At 35.9% G+C, this 17,410-nt stretch overlaps 1 protein-coding gene across 1 annotated transcript in view; it reads left to right on the top strand.

Moving 5' to 3' along the window:
- Positions 1 to 17,410, top strand: part of LOC120540143 (kinase non-catalytic C-lobe domain-containing protein 1) — a 154,112-nt gene that overhangs the window by 135,463 nt on the left and 1,239 nt on the right. Inside the window, exons 21-30 of the mRNA XM_039770654.1 lie at positions 2,836 to 2,933; positions 5,019 to 5,233; positions 9,131 to 9,241; positions 9,746 to 9,887; positions 11,872 to 12,051; positions 12,347 to 12,559; positions 13,276 to 13,349; positions 13,900 to 14,050; positions 14,619 to 14,741; positions 17,265 to 17,324. Of these exons, the coding sequence (XP_039626588.1) occupies positions 2,836 to 2,933; positions 5,019 to 5,233; positions 9,131 to 9,241; positions 9,746 to 9,887; positions 11,872 to 12,051; positions 12,347 to 12,559; positions 13,276 to 13,349; positions 13,900 to 14,050; positions 14,619 to 14,741; positions 17,265 to 17,324 (1,367 nt within the window). The remainder of the gene's footprint in view (positions 1 to 2,835; positions 2,934 to 5,018; positions 5,234 to 9,130; positions 9,242 to 9,745; positions 9,888 to 11,871; positions 12,052 to 12,346; positions 12,560 to 13,275; positions 13,350 to 13,899; positions 14,051 to 14,618; positions 14,742 to 17,264; positions 17,325 to 17,410) is intronic.

Raw genomic sequence — 17,410 nt, forward strand, 5'->3', positions numbered from 1 at the left:
CAGGACACTGGCAGTCTGGCTGAATGTTGTTGCGGAGGCATACGTGGCTTCACTCACAGCCCCATTCCTTACCAGCGGCTAGTCACCGCCCACCGCTCAAGCAAAAGAAAAGAGTTTCTAAGAGTTTAGTTTACCACGGAAAGTAATAGGAATCCCAGAGGTTAATTCTAATCATAGCATTAGAAGGAGAGGTACTGAGAGGTATTTTCTTATCTTAGATACAGAATTGAAAGCACTCAAGCTTCATTCCCGTGTGTGTGTGCTGTCTGCATTTTAATAGAGGCCTTGCAGAGGTGAATGATTTGTGATGTAGGAACGTGCCCACATCACCTATGATTGGTTAGAAGGTGGAACAGTGCTCTATGATTAGTCAGTAAATTTTGCTAAGTATCAAAGGCACTTTTTGCCTGTAGGTGTCGTCTATTATGACAGAGTCATGAAAGGTGAGTGTTTAGTACAGCACGCTTCTTAAATGTACATCAAGCATAGTGGCTTCTGCTTTATTTTTTGTTTTACTGTTTTTTCTTTTTGTACGTATAGATAGAAATATCTCCTAGTAATAGTATGACTTGGTATTTTTATGAATTGGTTTGTGGTGCCAATTTTGTGTTTTTGTATATACACTGATTGTGACAGACGGGTATCAGCAAGAGTGAAAGGGAAGGTCTACAGGATGGTAGTGAGACTAGCTATATTATTTGGGTTGGAGATGGTGGCACTGACTAGAAAGCAGGAGACAGAGTTAAAGATGCTAAGATTTGCATTGGGTGTGACGAGGATGAACAGGATTAGAAATGAGTACATTAGAGGGTCAGCTCAAGTTGGACGGTTGGGAGACAAAGTCAGAGAGGCGAGATTGTGTTGGTTTAGACATGTGCAGAGGAGAGATGCTGGGTATATTGGGAGAAGGATGCTAAGGATAGAGCTGCCAGGTAAGAGGAAAAGTGGAAGGCCTAAGCGAAGGTTTATGGATGTGGTGAGAGAGGACATGCAGGTGATGGGTGTAACAGAACAAGATGCAGAGGACAGAAAGATATGGAAGAAGATGATCCACTGTTGTGACCCCTAACGGGAGCAAATAAAAGAAGAAGAAGAAGTAAATATTAATCACAGACCAGGAAACTATAAAGCACAATGCAGACTTATGAAACTTTTAGCAGATATCAATTGTGACTGACACCTTAAACAGAATCGAGAAATTAACATTTTATAAAACGGCATGGTCAGAATATATATGTGTACCAACTGTCAAAAACATTGGAGGAGTAGAGAAAAAATATAGGCTACAACATAAATAATAATTCAACAGTAATAATAATCTTTAAACTGACATAGAATAGGACATTAAGACATTGCAAAGTAAATTTTACTGCAACTGTAGACTTCAAATGCACTGCTGAGGACAGATTTCAAGGTATAAGCATCACTCGAATGGGCTAACATTAAAACCCTTGGTTAAAACTCTACAACTCCCATCCTCTGTTGTTCAGCACGATCAATGACTTGTGGAACATATTCGTCACATTCACTCCTACCCCTGCTATGCCAAATAAGTTCTTCATAGCTAGAAAAACTGATTCTGTGCATTCATTATATAATAATATTGTGTTGTTTGCATATATTAGCAATGACAGGGTAAATAGGAGTCAGGGGTTAATGTTAGAGGTAATTATTATACTTCGATGTCATTGAATTTAAGATCATATTAGGCTAGTCACCTTAGTTCAAGTGCCTAAATATAAGTTACACAATTACAGTTTATGAAGCTGCAAGATACAATTATATACTGTATATATATAATAAAATAAAATATTTCTCACTATTTTAAAAGGTAGTATATAAACAAGGCACTGGAAGTGTGTAGTTCTTAATGATTATACCTAACTTTTTTATTGTTATTTCGTAATGTTAGAAAAAGGTAAAATTGGAAATGACACCCTGACTAAAGTGCTACCTGAGGCGATTGTCTTGTCGCCTCACGCTAGGTATCAATCTGTGTTGCAATGGTAATTATGCATTCAATAATCTGCAATTACATTCATTATGGAAGAATATTAAAGCAGTTCAGTGCTCCTTGACAGTATATCTTTGTGCAGTGTGGAGAATCAGCCTCGACATAGACAGACACTGAGACACGCAACATCTAAAAGTACACACAATTTATTTTTCTTTTGCCTTTTACACAGTGGACAACCCACCAACACTACTGTTCACAGTCCTTTTCTTTCTTTCCTACCTTTCCTTCTCTTTTCCTCTATTCTTTCACCGCCTCCACTCCTCTCCCCCAAGCTCTGTCTTCTACATCCCGACTGCGGCTTCCTTTTTATAGTTCACCCGGATGTGCTCCAGGTGTCCCCTGATGATCTTCCTGCCACACTTCCTGCATGGATACCCGGATTCTCTTCCGGCAGAACTTCTGTGTGTGGCAGAAGGGCTAGAGTCCAGGGCTCTGAAATTGTCTAGGTGCCCCTTGGCACTGATACAATCCAGGGGGGCTGCCCTCTTGCGTCCTGTGGGAGCTATTGCCTCTCTCCCGGTCCTTCCCTTCAAGCGTCCCAGTGGGGCAAGGTCCCTAGTCGTCTGCCACAACAGTGTTTAATAAATTGGGTAAATCTAAGTAAAATCAAACATGAAGGAAAAACAGAAGGCACCATTGTCAGAATGCAGCACTGAATAATGAATACCTCATCATTCATTTTCATTAGAAGTATTTAATAAGTATGCATTTTGAAAAATTTTATGAATGCTAACCTTGCTTATGTATTGTTGGTTCTGATCTACAGAGCAAGTAATAATATTGCTGTAACAATCTAACTAAAATTGCATTTGTTAAAGGTTCTGATTCCAAGCTGATACTACCAAAACTAAAAATGGAGTTAGAAGAAATGAGGTCTAAGGTTGAATTTTTGAATTTATCGAAAAATTATCTTGATGTAAGTACCCCATAAAACAGATAATACTTATATTTAGTGTTGTTTATCAGCTTTGCATACAGTGATTCTTGTTAGCTCTAAATTTGTAATATTTTGTTTAAATAATTTTTATACCATTATTCTTTCAATGATTGTAGAAGGCCAGTGTGTACTGGCCAGTACTCATTTTACTAGACTGCTCATTCAGGAAGAATGTGTGACTCCAGAGAAATTGCAAAGTCAGTATCCCATGATCAGCAAATCATAGCCACATTACTGGTAAGAAGGCAGACCCCATTAATCCTCACCATTTACGAGGTGCCTTTGAACAAAAGGAATTGCCCCATGTTTTCTCTGCCTTTCGGTCCTGTACAGCATATCATTTATTTAGCTCGGTATGAAGAGAGTAAATTGGTAAGTGGGGCATTTGTCAGACAGACAGAAAGTGCAAAATAAATGTCTAAATGTTAGAGTAAAGGCAGAAAAAGAATTGGGGACTTTTAAAAGTAGACTTGATGTTTTTTTAGAAGATATTAAATGGATAGGACTAACAAGTTTTGTTGGGCTGCCTGGCCTGTCTTGTCTAGACTGTTATAATTTTCTAGAGGAACTAAAAGATTAAAGAAACCATAAAAGATTAATTACATTTACACTTACATTTGTACATTTATTTGCTTAGCAGACACTTTTATCCGAAGCGACTTACAGATGAGGTAAACAATCAAGTAATATTAGACCATGGCCTGTTTGTTCAGCAAGTGTAATAGGACAGGTAACAAAAGTTGATTGCCACAAGTGAAAAGATATAGTAACTCATACATTTACAATCAATAAAGCAATTACACTTAAATTGGCAAGAACATAAAGTGTCGCAGTGCAAAGTTGTTTTTTTTTTCCTTTTCAATTAGAGAAGACAAGATGGATCCTCAATTGCTTCTTGAATACTTTGAGACAGGTGGGAGGTGGGCAGCCTGTTCCACCAACTCGTAACCACACACAAAAAGAGCCTGGTTTGAGACTTGATGCCACATAGAGGTGGCATCACCAGACACTGTTCCTTGGCAGACCAGAGTGGGCAAGAAGGAGCATAGCACTTCCCCAGTAATTAATCTACAAACCAATTTCACCTTTCCTTACACCTCCTTTCAGTAATCACCAATGAAACTTCATCATTTAAAAAAGTTATAAAGGTGTAATTTTGGTATCCTTTTGAGTGTACTTTGGGGCATTTTGGCAGTAATTGTAATATCTTCTTTATTTGCTGCAACATAATGGTTACACTATAAATGTACTATACTTCCTCTCTCTCTATAGATACATATATTATATATATATATATATATATATATATAGTAATATTACTTTGGACATTTTAAATACTATTATATACTATATAACTAGTCACATTATATTTGCATTTCTTATGGGAAGTGCTGTAAACTCTTATTACTAAGCAGCTATGCTAAGAATATTGTATGAAACTGTCAATCCATTTTTTGAATCAGGCTGTTCTAGTACTGGTTTCATTGAAGCTGAGCCTTCCCTGGCAGCATTGAATATAAACTCAAGAATAAAACTTGGAAGTGACATCAGATAATCGCCGAGTTATTCACACATGTACCGACTCTCACTTTTGATTTGTACTCACTGTCTTTGATTTGTGGGAACAAAGAGGAAAACCCACATTAGCATGGGGAGGATGAGCAGATTCCATTTGGACAAACACCCAAAGGGGAATTCAGCACAGCTCCTTGCACCATTGTGGCAACAGTGTTGTCCATTGCACTACTATCCAACTGAAATAATAAAATATTTTATTTTTTTTTGCATTTTTAAATTTTGGAGTCTTTTTAGTATTTTATACATCTTTTTGGCATCATACAAAAAGCAATCTTAAAGATTTTCTCTCTGGATTAAATGTTTTAAAAACTACCTATGCTTACAGAAATATGTATGTGGCCTTAATTAACATTTTAATGTTTTAACATTGTTTTGCTATGAAATATTATTTGCTTTAATAGGTTTATATATTTTGATTATTAACAAATAACTGTAGTTTTCTTATGGTAAGGCATTTCTATAATTAAATTATTGTCTTCTTTGTAGATGTTGTTTTTGGAGCAGTGGGGCATTGAGCCCTCACTTCTTACAACATTAGCTGTTCATGGAACTGGAGATGAAGCTGCTCTGCTCAATCATTTTAAGGATACTTCATTCCTAACTTTCCACACAGTTAAAATGAGAGGAAAAGGCCATTTGAACAGCACAAAAATTCTACAAGCAGGAACACCTCTTGGTCTAATGTGCCACCTATTTGCTAGGTAAATGTCAGAAAACTTTCAAACTTTTTTTGTCGTTATGTAATGTTTCAGCTATGTTCTGTATGGTGTATTATTTTCTGATGATAAATACTAAATGTATTTATTTTTTATCAAAAATGTCATTGTTTTTTGTGCAGTGAATCATAGTGTATGTTAACTTTATACATGTCCAAAAGATAAAATCTCTGCATTGTAATATAGATTTTGTATATTTACTCATACTAAAGATTATGTGTGACTGTACTGTATATACAGTTGATAATTCATTGACTGTAAATTTGTACTTAATTTAAAATAATGATATAAAATTGTCATAAACAACATATTTAAAGGAGTGCAGCAAAAGATGATCTGCCATTGTATTAAGATGGAAATTAAAAGAGGCTTACCAAGTTCAATAAATCTTGTACTTATTAAGTTCACTGGAGAGTTGGCTACTGCTGCTGCATTAGAGAGGAGAAAGAGGAAAGCAACATTTTGCAGAAAACAACAATATATTGTAACTTTGTTATTATATCGGTTGTTCAGACCTGATCCTCATTTTTGGACAACACCTGAACCCACAAAAAAAAATCCTAAAATCTCCTACTGCCTGCAGATATCAATGGGTACACAACCAGATGTAGGATTTTAATATACAGTCCTTCATTATGGATCCATGTTTCCAAATTATGTTCAATACTGTCAATAAAAGCCTGCATTTTATGGTCAGACCAACACCTTCATAAAATGTCAGCATTCACAAATTAAAACAAATACAAATAAAGTGTATAAAAATGACACCCATAGCAATAAAGCTGAGTTCAGATTTCTCATGTGTATGATGAAATCTGTCAGCAAACAGTGTTTCTATGACCACACAATGATGTCCTCAGGTCTGCATGGATTTCGTATATCTTCAGAAAAACAAAGTAAAAACAAAACAAGAACTGAGAATACGTTGAAATTTCTTCTTTTGGACACCATGCATTTGCTGGGAAATTATTTTAAAAAATTCACTGCAAAATAAAAAAAGATTAGCCTTCCAGATCTGCACCATAGGTTTTTTAAAACCACTTTGGGACAGCTTAGTTATTACCTAAACAAACAGACTGAATGGACTGAATGGTTTTCTCTCGTCTGTCAAATTTCTTAGGTTCTTATGTTTTTCTTTAGGAATCTGATATGGCCACATAACTTCCAGCCTCAACTTGCAGTCCAAGTATTTAACTCTTCCATCTGGTGAATTGTTGAAATATATTTTAGTATGTCAGAAAGCTGTGTGGAGCTTTTGGTTCTATATTGACTGATCATTTGAAAAGGCATTTGTTTATGCAGTTTCTTTGAGTGAGCAGACCAAGATGGGTCTGGGAGCAACAAAAGCCCATTGTGATAATTCAGGAGATCTAAACCTCCCTCTTATGTATTGTCTTTGCTGCCCACATACTCCTAATGTGAAATAGCAGTTTGTGACAGTTTATTAGGATTGATAACCAGCACTATTATAAATTGATAAATAGAAGCTGATATGGAAAAAGGGCTGAATGAGGACAAGTGACCGTGGGCTTTCAAAAGTTCTGAGATAATTTGCAGTTTAATAGATCTGTAATTTACAAAGGGGAACTAACAGGGTATACAGCATATACATTTTGTAATGAACATATTGTACATACAACAGGAGTTACTGTATGCTGGTTCTATTTTAAGCCTACTAGAACTATTACCATTTAAGTCACTTTATCTAGAAGGGGTTCATCCTGTGTCTGGGCTCAAAACACTTTGCATCTCTTAGAAATGACAATTGCCGGAGAGAAAGTTTTTCAGTAGGTGGGAGTGGAAAACAGTCCTTGTTTCATTAATAAAGTATAAAGTAAAAATGTACTTTTCTTATGTGTGCTTAGCTTTTCAGATTTTCTACTTTAATGTTTCCATCGACTCAGACTTTTTTAAGATTACTTTGCTTGAGTATATGATTAATAGAGTACATGGCAATTCTAATTAACCTAGTGCTGGAACTGGGCTTGTAATTAAATGTGGCAATGAAGTTCTTAAATGCAACCTTCTATATCAACACTTCATTCATATATAGTATTCTTTTGAGAAGGGGTTCACAACATTATGGGCCAAATTCAACTTGTCAGTAATTTTATCAGGTCCTCAGACAGAACAGAATATTTGAGTGAAATCAGTCACAAAACAAGTGCTGTCTAATCAAAGCGACATTTAGCTTTGTAATGTTAGGTCCAGCATGGGAATGGGAAAAGCATTCTTGCAAAATATGACTTGAACAATACTGCCTGTGCATATTAAAAATGAAAGGGTTGAGGCTTTATATTGCTGTTCATCCTGAACTTGTATATATTTAAGAAGTAGGCCCTAACAAAAAAATACAGCTATTATTTCCAGCAGCAATACTACCTGCATTTTAGATTCATTCAGTACTTAGATGGGAAACCAACCAGGAAAGCTTGGTTTGCTGCTGGAAGAGGTGTTGGTGAGGCCAGCAGTGGGTGGGATTACCCTGTAGTCTGTATGTGGATCCCAATTCTTAAGTGCAGTGATGGTGCTGTCCTTTGGATGACACACAAAACCAAGGCCCTGACTCTCTGTGGTAATGAAATATCCCTGGGCATCTTTTGAAAGGAGTAGGGTGTTCCCTGGTGTCCTGGCTAAATTGCCCATCATAGCTTGTCCATTCTGGCCCACTAATCATCTCCCATCCGTATTGGCTAACTATCTTTCTCACCTCTTCATCACCTAATAGCTAAAGTGTGGTGAGTGTACTGGTGCAAAACAGATAATGTTGCATCATTCACGTGTATGTTACACATTGGTGGTAGATGAAGTTGCTCCCATCTCTTTATGGAAAGCACTTCATAAATGTATTATTTCATTAATTACTTTGTCTATAAAGAAGCCTGCAGGTTTTAAATGAACCACCTATTAAGATTCTTGTATGTTGCTAGAACATATTCATTAATTTAATAAACACACCAGAAAGTGGAAATAATTTTCCCAATACATGCCATTAGCTAAAAATATTAAAATAAAATTGTTCAAGACCCAATTTTAAAACTTGCTGCAGATCTGGCCAGTGGGAGTCTCTATTGTACTGCACTCATTTATTCCATCCATTATCCAATCTGCTATATTCTAACTACAGGGTCATGGGGGTCTGCAGGAGCCAATCCCAGCCAACACATGGCACAAGGCAGGAAACAAACTCTGGGCAGGGAACCAGCCCACCACAGGGCACACACACGGGACAATTTAGGATCACCAACTCACCTAACCCGCATGTCTTTGGACTGTGGGACGAAACCAGAGCACCCGGAGGAAATCCATGCAGACACAAGGAGAACACGCAAACTCCACACAGGGAGGAACCGGGAAGCAAACCCGGGTCTCCTAACTGTGAGACAGCAGCGCTACCCACTGCACCACTGTGCCGCCCAACTCATTTATTGAGTCGTTAATTTGTAAGAGGTCTGAAAAGGGAGAAGAGAGTGCTGCAGCCTGAGTATTTAAGGCTCAAGCCTGTTTGTTTTATTGCTCATTCTGCCATTAGTTTTTATCTTCTCTTTCCTTCTTTTATTTGAAAGGAGAATCATCTGTTTTGATTTTACCATGTTAAAAGGAAATTGATTTTCTTATTAAAATTATCCATAAAATCATGTTTATCTGTTACATTAACATAACATTCTTAACTCAAGTCAATTAATAAATTTAGAATTGTTGGACCTGGAACCCATCTTGGACAGAATTTCAGTGTCATACAAGGCCCTCTCACATTCACCGTCACAGTTTTTTTCCTTCTTTTTGTCTGTCACTGTATTTGGTATGGAAAAAAAAGTAAAATACTAATAAACTGTCTTAACAAACATTTCTGTACTAAAATAGTTTGTTTAAAACCCACAGGAAAGCGTTTCTAGAAGGATATGTTCAACAGTTTCTTTATACCTTCCGATATTTTTGTAGTCCCAAGGAATTTCTTCAGTTCCTTATCAATACTTTTAATAGCGCAATAAGGTAAGCAGGTTTATTAGAATGCATGTTTTTTTTATTTATTGTATGCATAATTTAGTTGAACTGATTATTTAAGTTTTTTTTTTATCTGATTATCTCTCAAGAAATGTTCTTCGTTTAGACAGTGACTGATATTTAAATAGAATCAACTTCTTTAAAAGTGTTCCTTTATTACAAAATTTTAGTATACATCTTAAATTTACTGAAGGTTTTCCTCAAAATGAGGTTAATTGCCCATCTACATAATACTTCTGACAACAAAATTTGTTCTTAAAGTCTAGATTCTTTTGTGATTCAATTGTTTACTTATTAAAAGTATACTTATTGATCATAATAAAATATACATGTTTTGTATATGTGCATTTATTGAAATTATGTTTTCACTAAAGCTACTGCTATACACGATTATTCTGTCTCATCTTTGTATTAGTAAATCCTTCTATTTTACATTGATTACGTTTTTAGATTTTTACATTTATGTGCATTATTATATATGAAATTTTTCAGTTTAAACTGCACAACTGATTTGGAAACGATACACAATCGAACATTAGATTTGCTGCAGGCTTGGATTGAGGACTGTCGTCAAGTGGATTTTACACCAAATACAACTCTCTTGAACACTCTTGAAGATTTTATTAGAAATAAGGTAATTGTTAAACTGTACATTTTATATTATAGATTTATTTATTTTTCAAGAAGTGGTACAGAAGTCCGCCCAAGTATTAAACAGAAGGTGGAGGCTATTAGTTGATAACAGACATTAATACAGTCACACGCCGACAAAGTTGAGGTGATTCGTAATTACTGCCGAGGTCCATAGGAAAACAATAAGCTAATAATGTTCTAGAAATTGTCAAAACCAGCCACAGTAATAAATGTTATTATTATTTCACAGGGTCTCATGGTTTCTGGCTCTTGTAGGGCCCTTTAAGGTTTGTTTTTGATTGACGCTACTCAGTGTGGTTAATTGTTATACATTCAGCTTGCGCCGCCTTCTTTAAACTAGTGTTTCTCAATCTTTATTGTCCTGCCAACCAGTTTTGCCTTTTTAAAAATCATGGATGACTCACTAGCAGAAATTGCAAACTGTCCCTTGGTGAAACAAACATGATTAGGGGTCACGTTTGATGCAGCAAGCTCACTTAGAAAAAGGGAAACATATAATGCAGCCCTTCCAATCACTTAGAGAGAGAATGGCACTTTGGAGAAAATAAAGGGATTCTTCAAGGTGGCTAGACAACTGGTGACCTTCTAGATGTTTTGGGATTCCTGGTGATCTGACAAGAATCAGAAAGAGAGGGAGTGATGGTAGGCTGGCAAGTATCAACAGAACCTTCCATCTGCTTGGTGACAGTGGTCTGTTCCTTCTATCAAAGAAAGGGATCAATTTGCCATCTTAGAGTAGAGACAAGAGTTGTGTTTGTCTGTCATGACCCAGGAGAACCACCAGGTTGCTATAGGGCATATGGTCCCAGGTGGGAACAGGTGAGACTATATTGCACCTTTAAGATACTTGGTAAGTGAGGAGCTGGTACCATTAAATGACTTCTCTGGGCTCAGTGGTGCTCCTGACTCTTGAAGTGATCTTGGTGGTGTTTAAAACTACGTTGTCAGGGGCTCATTTCAGACAATACACGAGAGGACCATGTAGGTGAAAGCTTAATGTTGGAAGAACGAGACAAGGATCATAAGGAATGGAAAAGGAAATGAGACAAAAGGTTAGAGAGCAGAATGCCTACATGGTGTGGCAGACGGCCGGGGCCCTTGCCCGGCCGGGATGCTCCTGTGATGAAAGGACCAGGGAGAAGACAGGATCTCGACAATACCTCCCCTGGAACATGAGAAGACAACCAACCTGGAATGCATCAGGGCCCCAGGCTTGGAACTGGGAAGCTCAAGCCTGCTGGGGCCCGTGGCCACCGACAGGGGGCGCCTGGACAGTCCTGGAGCCCTGGACTGCAGCACTTCCGCCACACCCGGAATTCCTACCAAAACAGGATCCCGGTGCTCCTGGAATACTTCCGGGTACCCATGCAGCACTTCTGCCACACCCAGGAGTGCTGCTGGAAGAGAATCAGAGTGCACCTGGAGCACTTCTGGGTGCACTATAAAGGTTGCCGCCTCATAGTGGTGCACTACTGCAGCATAACTTTTTAGTCAAATCCAGTAGTTCAACTTCTTCTGGCGCTTAGGCTCAGTGCCAGAAGCCTTAGAGGGTGCAGGGCGATTTGGCAACATCTTGTGCGCTTAAGAATAACAAAATGAATACAATAACAAAATGGAAAACACGAGGACACTCAGCTGGAGTCGCATCACAGGGCAGCAATCAATCAGCAGCAAGGAGAAATGAATAATGCTCTCGGATTGGCTACTTACACCATCCCAAACCGCGTTTCCCTCAGTGGTTGCTTCCTGTTCTCTCTACAGCACAGTATTGCCACTAAAAAGGGCATAAAAAATTGCGGAGGATATTTATGCTTTCCACTAACAATTAATAGTTAGGTTCTAAGGAAAAATCCACAAACAACTGAGTTCGTGAACCCTGAACCGAGACTTTGTGGGGGTCTACTGTATAGTGTTTGTTTGTTTTATACATATAAAAAAAGAATTTCAATATGTTTTATTTTTAGGTAATCCCAGTGGATAGTCGAGGTGAACAAATTCTGGCCTTTCTGCAAAGTAAACCAGAAAAAAAGAGGAATTCTATCATAAATGTCGGCTTCCATCCTTCCATAAGTATTGATGACAATGACTCAAAATCACTACATGCCCTTTCCAAAAAACTGTCCAGAGAAGATAGTTTAAGAAAGGTCTGTACTTAGCTACCTAACCTAATACAGAAATGTTAAATATTTCTTGCATGAAACTCAATTAGTAATACTGAAATGCTGTTGTATACAGTAAGTGTTTTGATATTACATTGTTTTTATTGCTATTTTCCTAACATGTTAATCTTTAATTCCCAATAACACAATGGCAATTTTCTTTATGAGTGTTGGACTTGGTCACTTAGATGAATATTTTGTTGCAAGTCCTCATTTTTGTAATAAAATTAACTTACATTTTAAGTTACAACAGTAAGCAAAGATTCTGCTTCTATTTCAGAGTTTTCACTGGAAGCCTTCAAGAAGTGGTGAAACACATAATTTATTACCAAACGAAAAGCAATATACTATTGCTGCCTTACCCAGACCTTTCTACGCCTCTGTGGTTGATGCTTTTTCAGGTTCTTCTTTGAAAAGTGAAGAGAAAAATCCATTGTTTCAAACAGAATATGGTACACTGCAGATTCACCAACAGCTGACATTACTACAACAGGTGCTCAAGCATATTCTTTCATGTCGAAAACAAAAGATCACCTACAAAACAGTAGTTTGTGTCATTTACTTCTGTAAATTATTTTGCCTAAAGTTGTGCAGATTGATATGGAGCCTTTGCTTTACTAACCTTGCAGAAATATCTGTTTCAAAAGTTGACTATCAAGTTCATATCAATTCTAATGGGAAGCTTTGAAAGAAAGGCAACACTAAAGGCGTAGTTTTGATTACAGTGCACATACTGATAGAAATATCCATATTGCATTTGTTTTGATATTCTTAGACTGCTAGCTGTGTTTTTAAACTATACTTCATCTGAATTTTGCATTATAATTTACTCATGTGAATAAGTTTAATCTCACACATGAGCGGCAAGGTGTTTCTTTGTGTTTGTGCATACTGTGAGGAAATCCTGACATTTATACTATTAACTGTATACCAAGGCATTTTTATAGAGTTGGCAGTACTTTTAGTAAAAACAGTGCATTTCAATGAAAAAGCACAAGAATGTTTCACAGAATTATGTTTTAATATTTAAATTAAATTATGGTAGAAATCTTAAATTAAAAACTTTAAGTTGTTTTCATTTCTGAAGTAATTCCTTTCTAATTCAGTTTACTACTTGATAATGATGTTTGTGTTAACTTACCTTTGACATATAAAGAGTTAATGGGGAGTGTAAACTTAATATGGTGTTTATATCTCTCTTACATTTAGGAAATGTTTCAGAAATGCCATCCAGTTCATTTTCTTAACTCAAGAGCACTTGGGGTTCAAGAAAAAACACAAAAGTATGCAGTCTTTTTCAATTATGCTTTGAAGTGTTCTGTTATTTTATTGTAGAAGGCCCAATGTTTGGTGAATTTTTATGATGGCAGATAGATATTTTTGATATGTTAAATAGAGTAGTGGCCTAGTCATTAGCACTGCTTCTTTACAGATCCAGTTTTCTGGCTTGAATTCCAAGTTGGGTTGTTTTGTTTGTTGAGTTTGCACATTATCTTTGTGTCTGTATAGCAATTCCTGCATATATTTTAGTTTTTTCTTCATACAGGCCCAAAAATATTTCTGTTAACTGAACTGGCAACTCTAAATTGGCCCTATAAGTTTGAGTGCAGGAGTAATCTTCAGTCCTAAGAGACCCAGAATTAGATTAAGTGAATTTGAAATTGTTATAATATGTAAATGTTTTCTAGCTTAGTGTGAAATTCAAATGTTTGGCCTAAGACTTTGATATTTTGTTTTTTTTTAATATACTTTATAAATAAAATATATTTGTACAGTTGTTTCCACACTACTTTGCTCTTGTTATTTTTTTACATTTTTTTTTCTCTTGTGCAGAACATCTGTTTACAACACTGTGCCAGTAGAGGGCAGTAATCTCTTTTCTTCTGAAATTTCACAAGACAAATATCTGTTGCAGCTGCTGCGATATGCAGATAACATCAGTAACTGGGTTGCAGCAGAAATTGTTATATGTGATACAACAAAGGTAAAATTAACTGCATTATAAGAATTATAAGGGTCAATGTCAAAGAGAAAACTGAACACCCATACATGCATACTTGAATAGATAAATGAAATATTTTGTACAAGTGTTGTTCACTTATATTTTATTTATTTACACAAATTATATATATATATGAACAATAAATATCTGTATAAATTATAATCCCCCACACTCCCTCTAAAAGTTGTATTTTGTTTCCAAATTAAAGCTCAAAGACTTGGTTAAACATAATAATAGACGCTTGAACAATATGATTGAAAATCACTACGATCTGCAAATACACTGCACTCAGTTTTTCCATATTTATTCAACATGCATATCTTTGGGATGTGGCAGTTAACTTGTACACAGACAAAGGTAGAATACACAGATAATGACTAGGTTGGGATATGGAGCCCAGTTACCTGGGCAATATACAGTATATTAGTGAAACAAGTGTATGTATTTTTATATTTTGAGAGAAAAAAACCCCATCTTAGTAATACTAATAAATCAAATTTAGGATTTAAAAGATTTTAATTGTAAGATTTTCTTTATGTATTTTATGTAGATGCAGACATCTTTGTTGTCAAAATTCCTTCTCATTGGCAAACTTTGCTATGAAACTCGGAACTTTGCTACTGCTATACAGATTCTTACAGGACTGGAAAATGTGATTGTAAGACAGCTACCTGTAAGTTATATAATTATGATTGTGTTTAACTGTTAATGAAATGCTTTATGTGTCACAGTTTCTGTCTTTAAATCCTGGGAAATAACACACTCTATTGTAAACACATTTGAGACATTTGTCTCATTTCTGAGGGACTGTTCTTAATCGAGTCCAGTCGTTTGTAGCATGTATATTCATATTTCATATTTTTTTATTTCATCCTTTCAGGACCTTCTTCCACTATAAAAGTAATCCCTGTGGCCAGTATTACAACAACAACAACATTTATTTATATAGCACATTTTCATACAAACAGTAGCTCAAAGTGCTTTACATAATAAAGAATAGAAAAATAAAAGACACAATAAGAAAACAAAATAAATCAACATTAATTAACATCGAATAAGAGTAAGGTTCAATGGCCAGGGGGGACAGAAAAAACAAAAAAACTTCAGACGGCTGGAAAAAATAAAATTATTTATTATATTGAAATAAAAATATTAGTGCTAAGCTATAATTCATATCCTAGTCACATAATAAAACAGGGATTCTGTAATGACTACCTATGACTGGTCTTAATGACCACTGTCCTATTAAAAATATATTACTAGCATCATAATAACTTTGGCTTAAAGGCATCATCTGTGAATGACACTGTCAAAACAAGGAATGAAAATAAATGGCACGTAATACATAGTAAAATGATGGAGGATTGGTCAGTCTATGCTTGTGTCAGTTCATTAGTTTTTCCTTACCGTAATCGCTTTAATCATTTTCAGTACTTTAATATAAATTAAACAGCTGTTTTCAAAGCTTTTAATTTTTTCTTAAATATGAAAATTGGAAAAGCTGGACATAAGAAATGAAACACAGACAGGAGTAGCTACCTAAAATTTCGTATGATATTGAAGTAAAAAACATCTGAATTTATTTCTGACTATGGAATAAAGGGGACACCATTCTGATGTCTCTTTTTGGAGTGTTTATTTAGCCATTCGGTTGAAGCAGGAAATTGTCTATGATTAAGGGGAAGATTGAGGCAAATATCCCAAGTATCCACAGAACTGAGTTTGGGAATTTCTAAAGGATATGTCACATTACAAGACTTTTCCAGGGATTTTCAAAAGTCAAAGGCAGTTGGAGGCATGTTCCTCTGAAGCTGGTCGTATAATGTGACATGCCTAGCTACTCAGCCCATCTAATTTCAAATTCACTTCAATAAATTCAAACAGGTCTGATTTTGTCTTTAGTCATAGTGGCTGGCACTGTGTGCATGAAAGCTGACAACCAATGTATGCTCATCCAGAAGTTCAATGCATATAATGCAGCAACAATGAATAAGAAATGTGAGTGTTTTGGACCTCACAAACAGAAAAGAATCACGTCTGTCTATGTCTCATGTGTTATATGCCATGATAAACCAGAAGAAAAAAGGGCAGAGACTGTGGCTGAGCCTGTTAGCCATTTATACTATATAGCACTGGTCCTGTCGAGCAGCATGTTATTAACTGTCACAAAAAGAGGTGAGTACGATGGCGCTGGAAGTTTGGCACTCAGTCAGTAAAGTGAGACATACCCATCAGTTTCCAGTCATTTAAACTAACATGGTCCAGGGACAAGATCAGCAACTGTAGCCAGTAAGACTAACATACCACATGACTAGGATTCCTGTACTATGTCTTGTTTAGAGCTATTTGCTTGTGATGATCAATTTTGTAAAAAGTGTTCTGTAACACTGGTCTGGAAACAGTTCACATACTGATGTTTACTCAGATATGTTGACCTTTTTTCTAAGTCGCTTTGGATAAAAGTGTCTGCTAAGTAAATAAATGTAAGCCATTTGCCAACTATCCTCTTACGGAGATTCATAGAGGATAGGCATTATTATGTGTTTTATTTGTGTTATTTCCCATTGTTAACCATGTTCTTGAATGTGAAAAAATAACACACAGCCCATGATCCATCTGAGAATGTAAATGTGGAAATTAGAACATCAGGATCCAGTTCAAGAAAGCATCAGTCCGCTATTAACTAGCCTCAAGTGTAAGAGTTTATCAACCCCAATATTACCTTTTATTGACGTCAACTTCCGGTACTTTATAATTCCACCAGAGGATCTCATGTGCTGACTCTTTAGAAGGTTCAGCTCATGCACTCATGTGTTTGGTATTCATCCCATCAGATTCCCCTGTGACTTGTGTAAAGTTCAGTTCACCAGTTCAGCTGTAGCATGCCAATCATTCGTTCTTTTTTTGTGTATTAAAGAACGTTTTGATCAATAAATAATGGATGCACTGTAACTTTTTTAAAGAAGAATATTTATTATTATAATGTATTGTACTGTATGAGACAGATTTTATTCGAAAATACTATGTGTATAAGTAGTTATGGGTTACATTCTGCTGTGGTGTATAGCTGTGTGTCTCTTAGCCATCTTGATAGTTCTGTTCTATGAATGATACAATAAATATGGAACTCCTTTTAATATATACATATGATGCATAGTTCTGCTTAATTATTTTTTTTTTTTTGTTATAATTATAGGCTTGGAAAAATCTTACCACTAAAGTATCTGAAATCATGGAGGAATTGAAAGCTGTCCAGGTAGTTATTAACATTCAAATATTTGACAGTTGTTCTGAAGTAATTCTTAGAAGAACATTTCATGTTACATTTTATGTATATGTGAA

Source organism: Polypterus senegalus, chromosome 1, assembly GCF_016835505.1.
Source record: "Polypterus senegalus isolate Bchr_013 chromosome 1, ASM1683550v1, whole genome shotgun sequence".
In the NCBI taxonomy this organism is placed as follows: Eukaryota; Metazoa; Chordata; class Cladistia; order Polypteriformes; family Polypteridae; genus Polypterus; species Polypterus senegalus.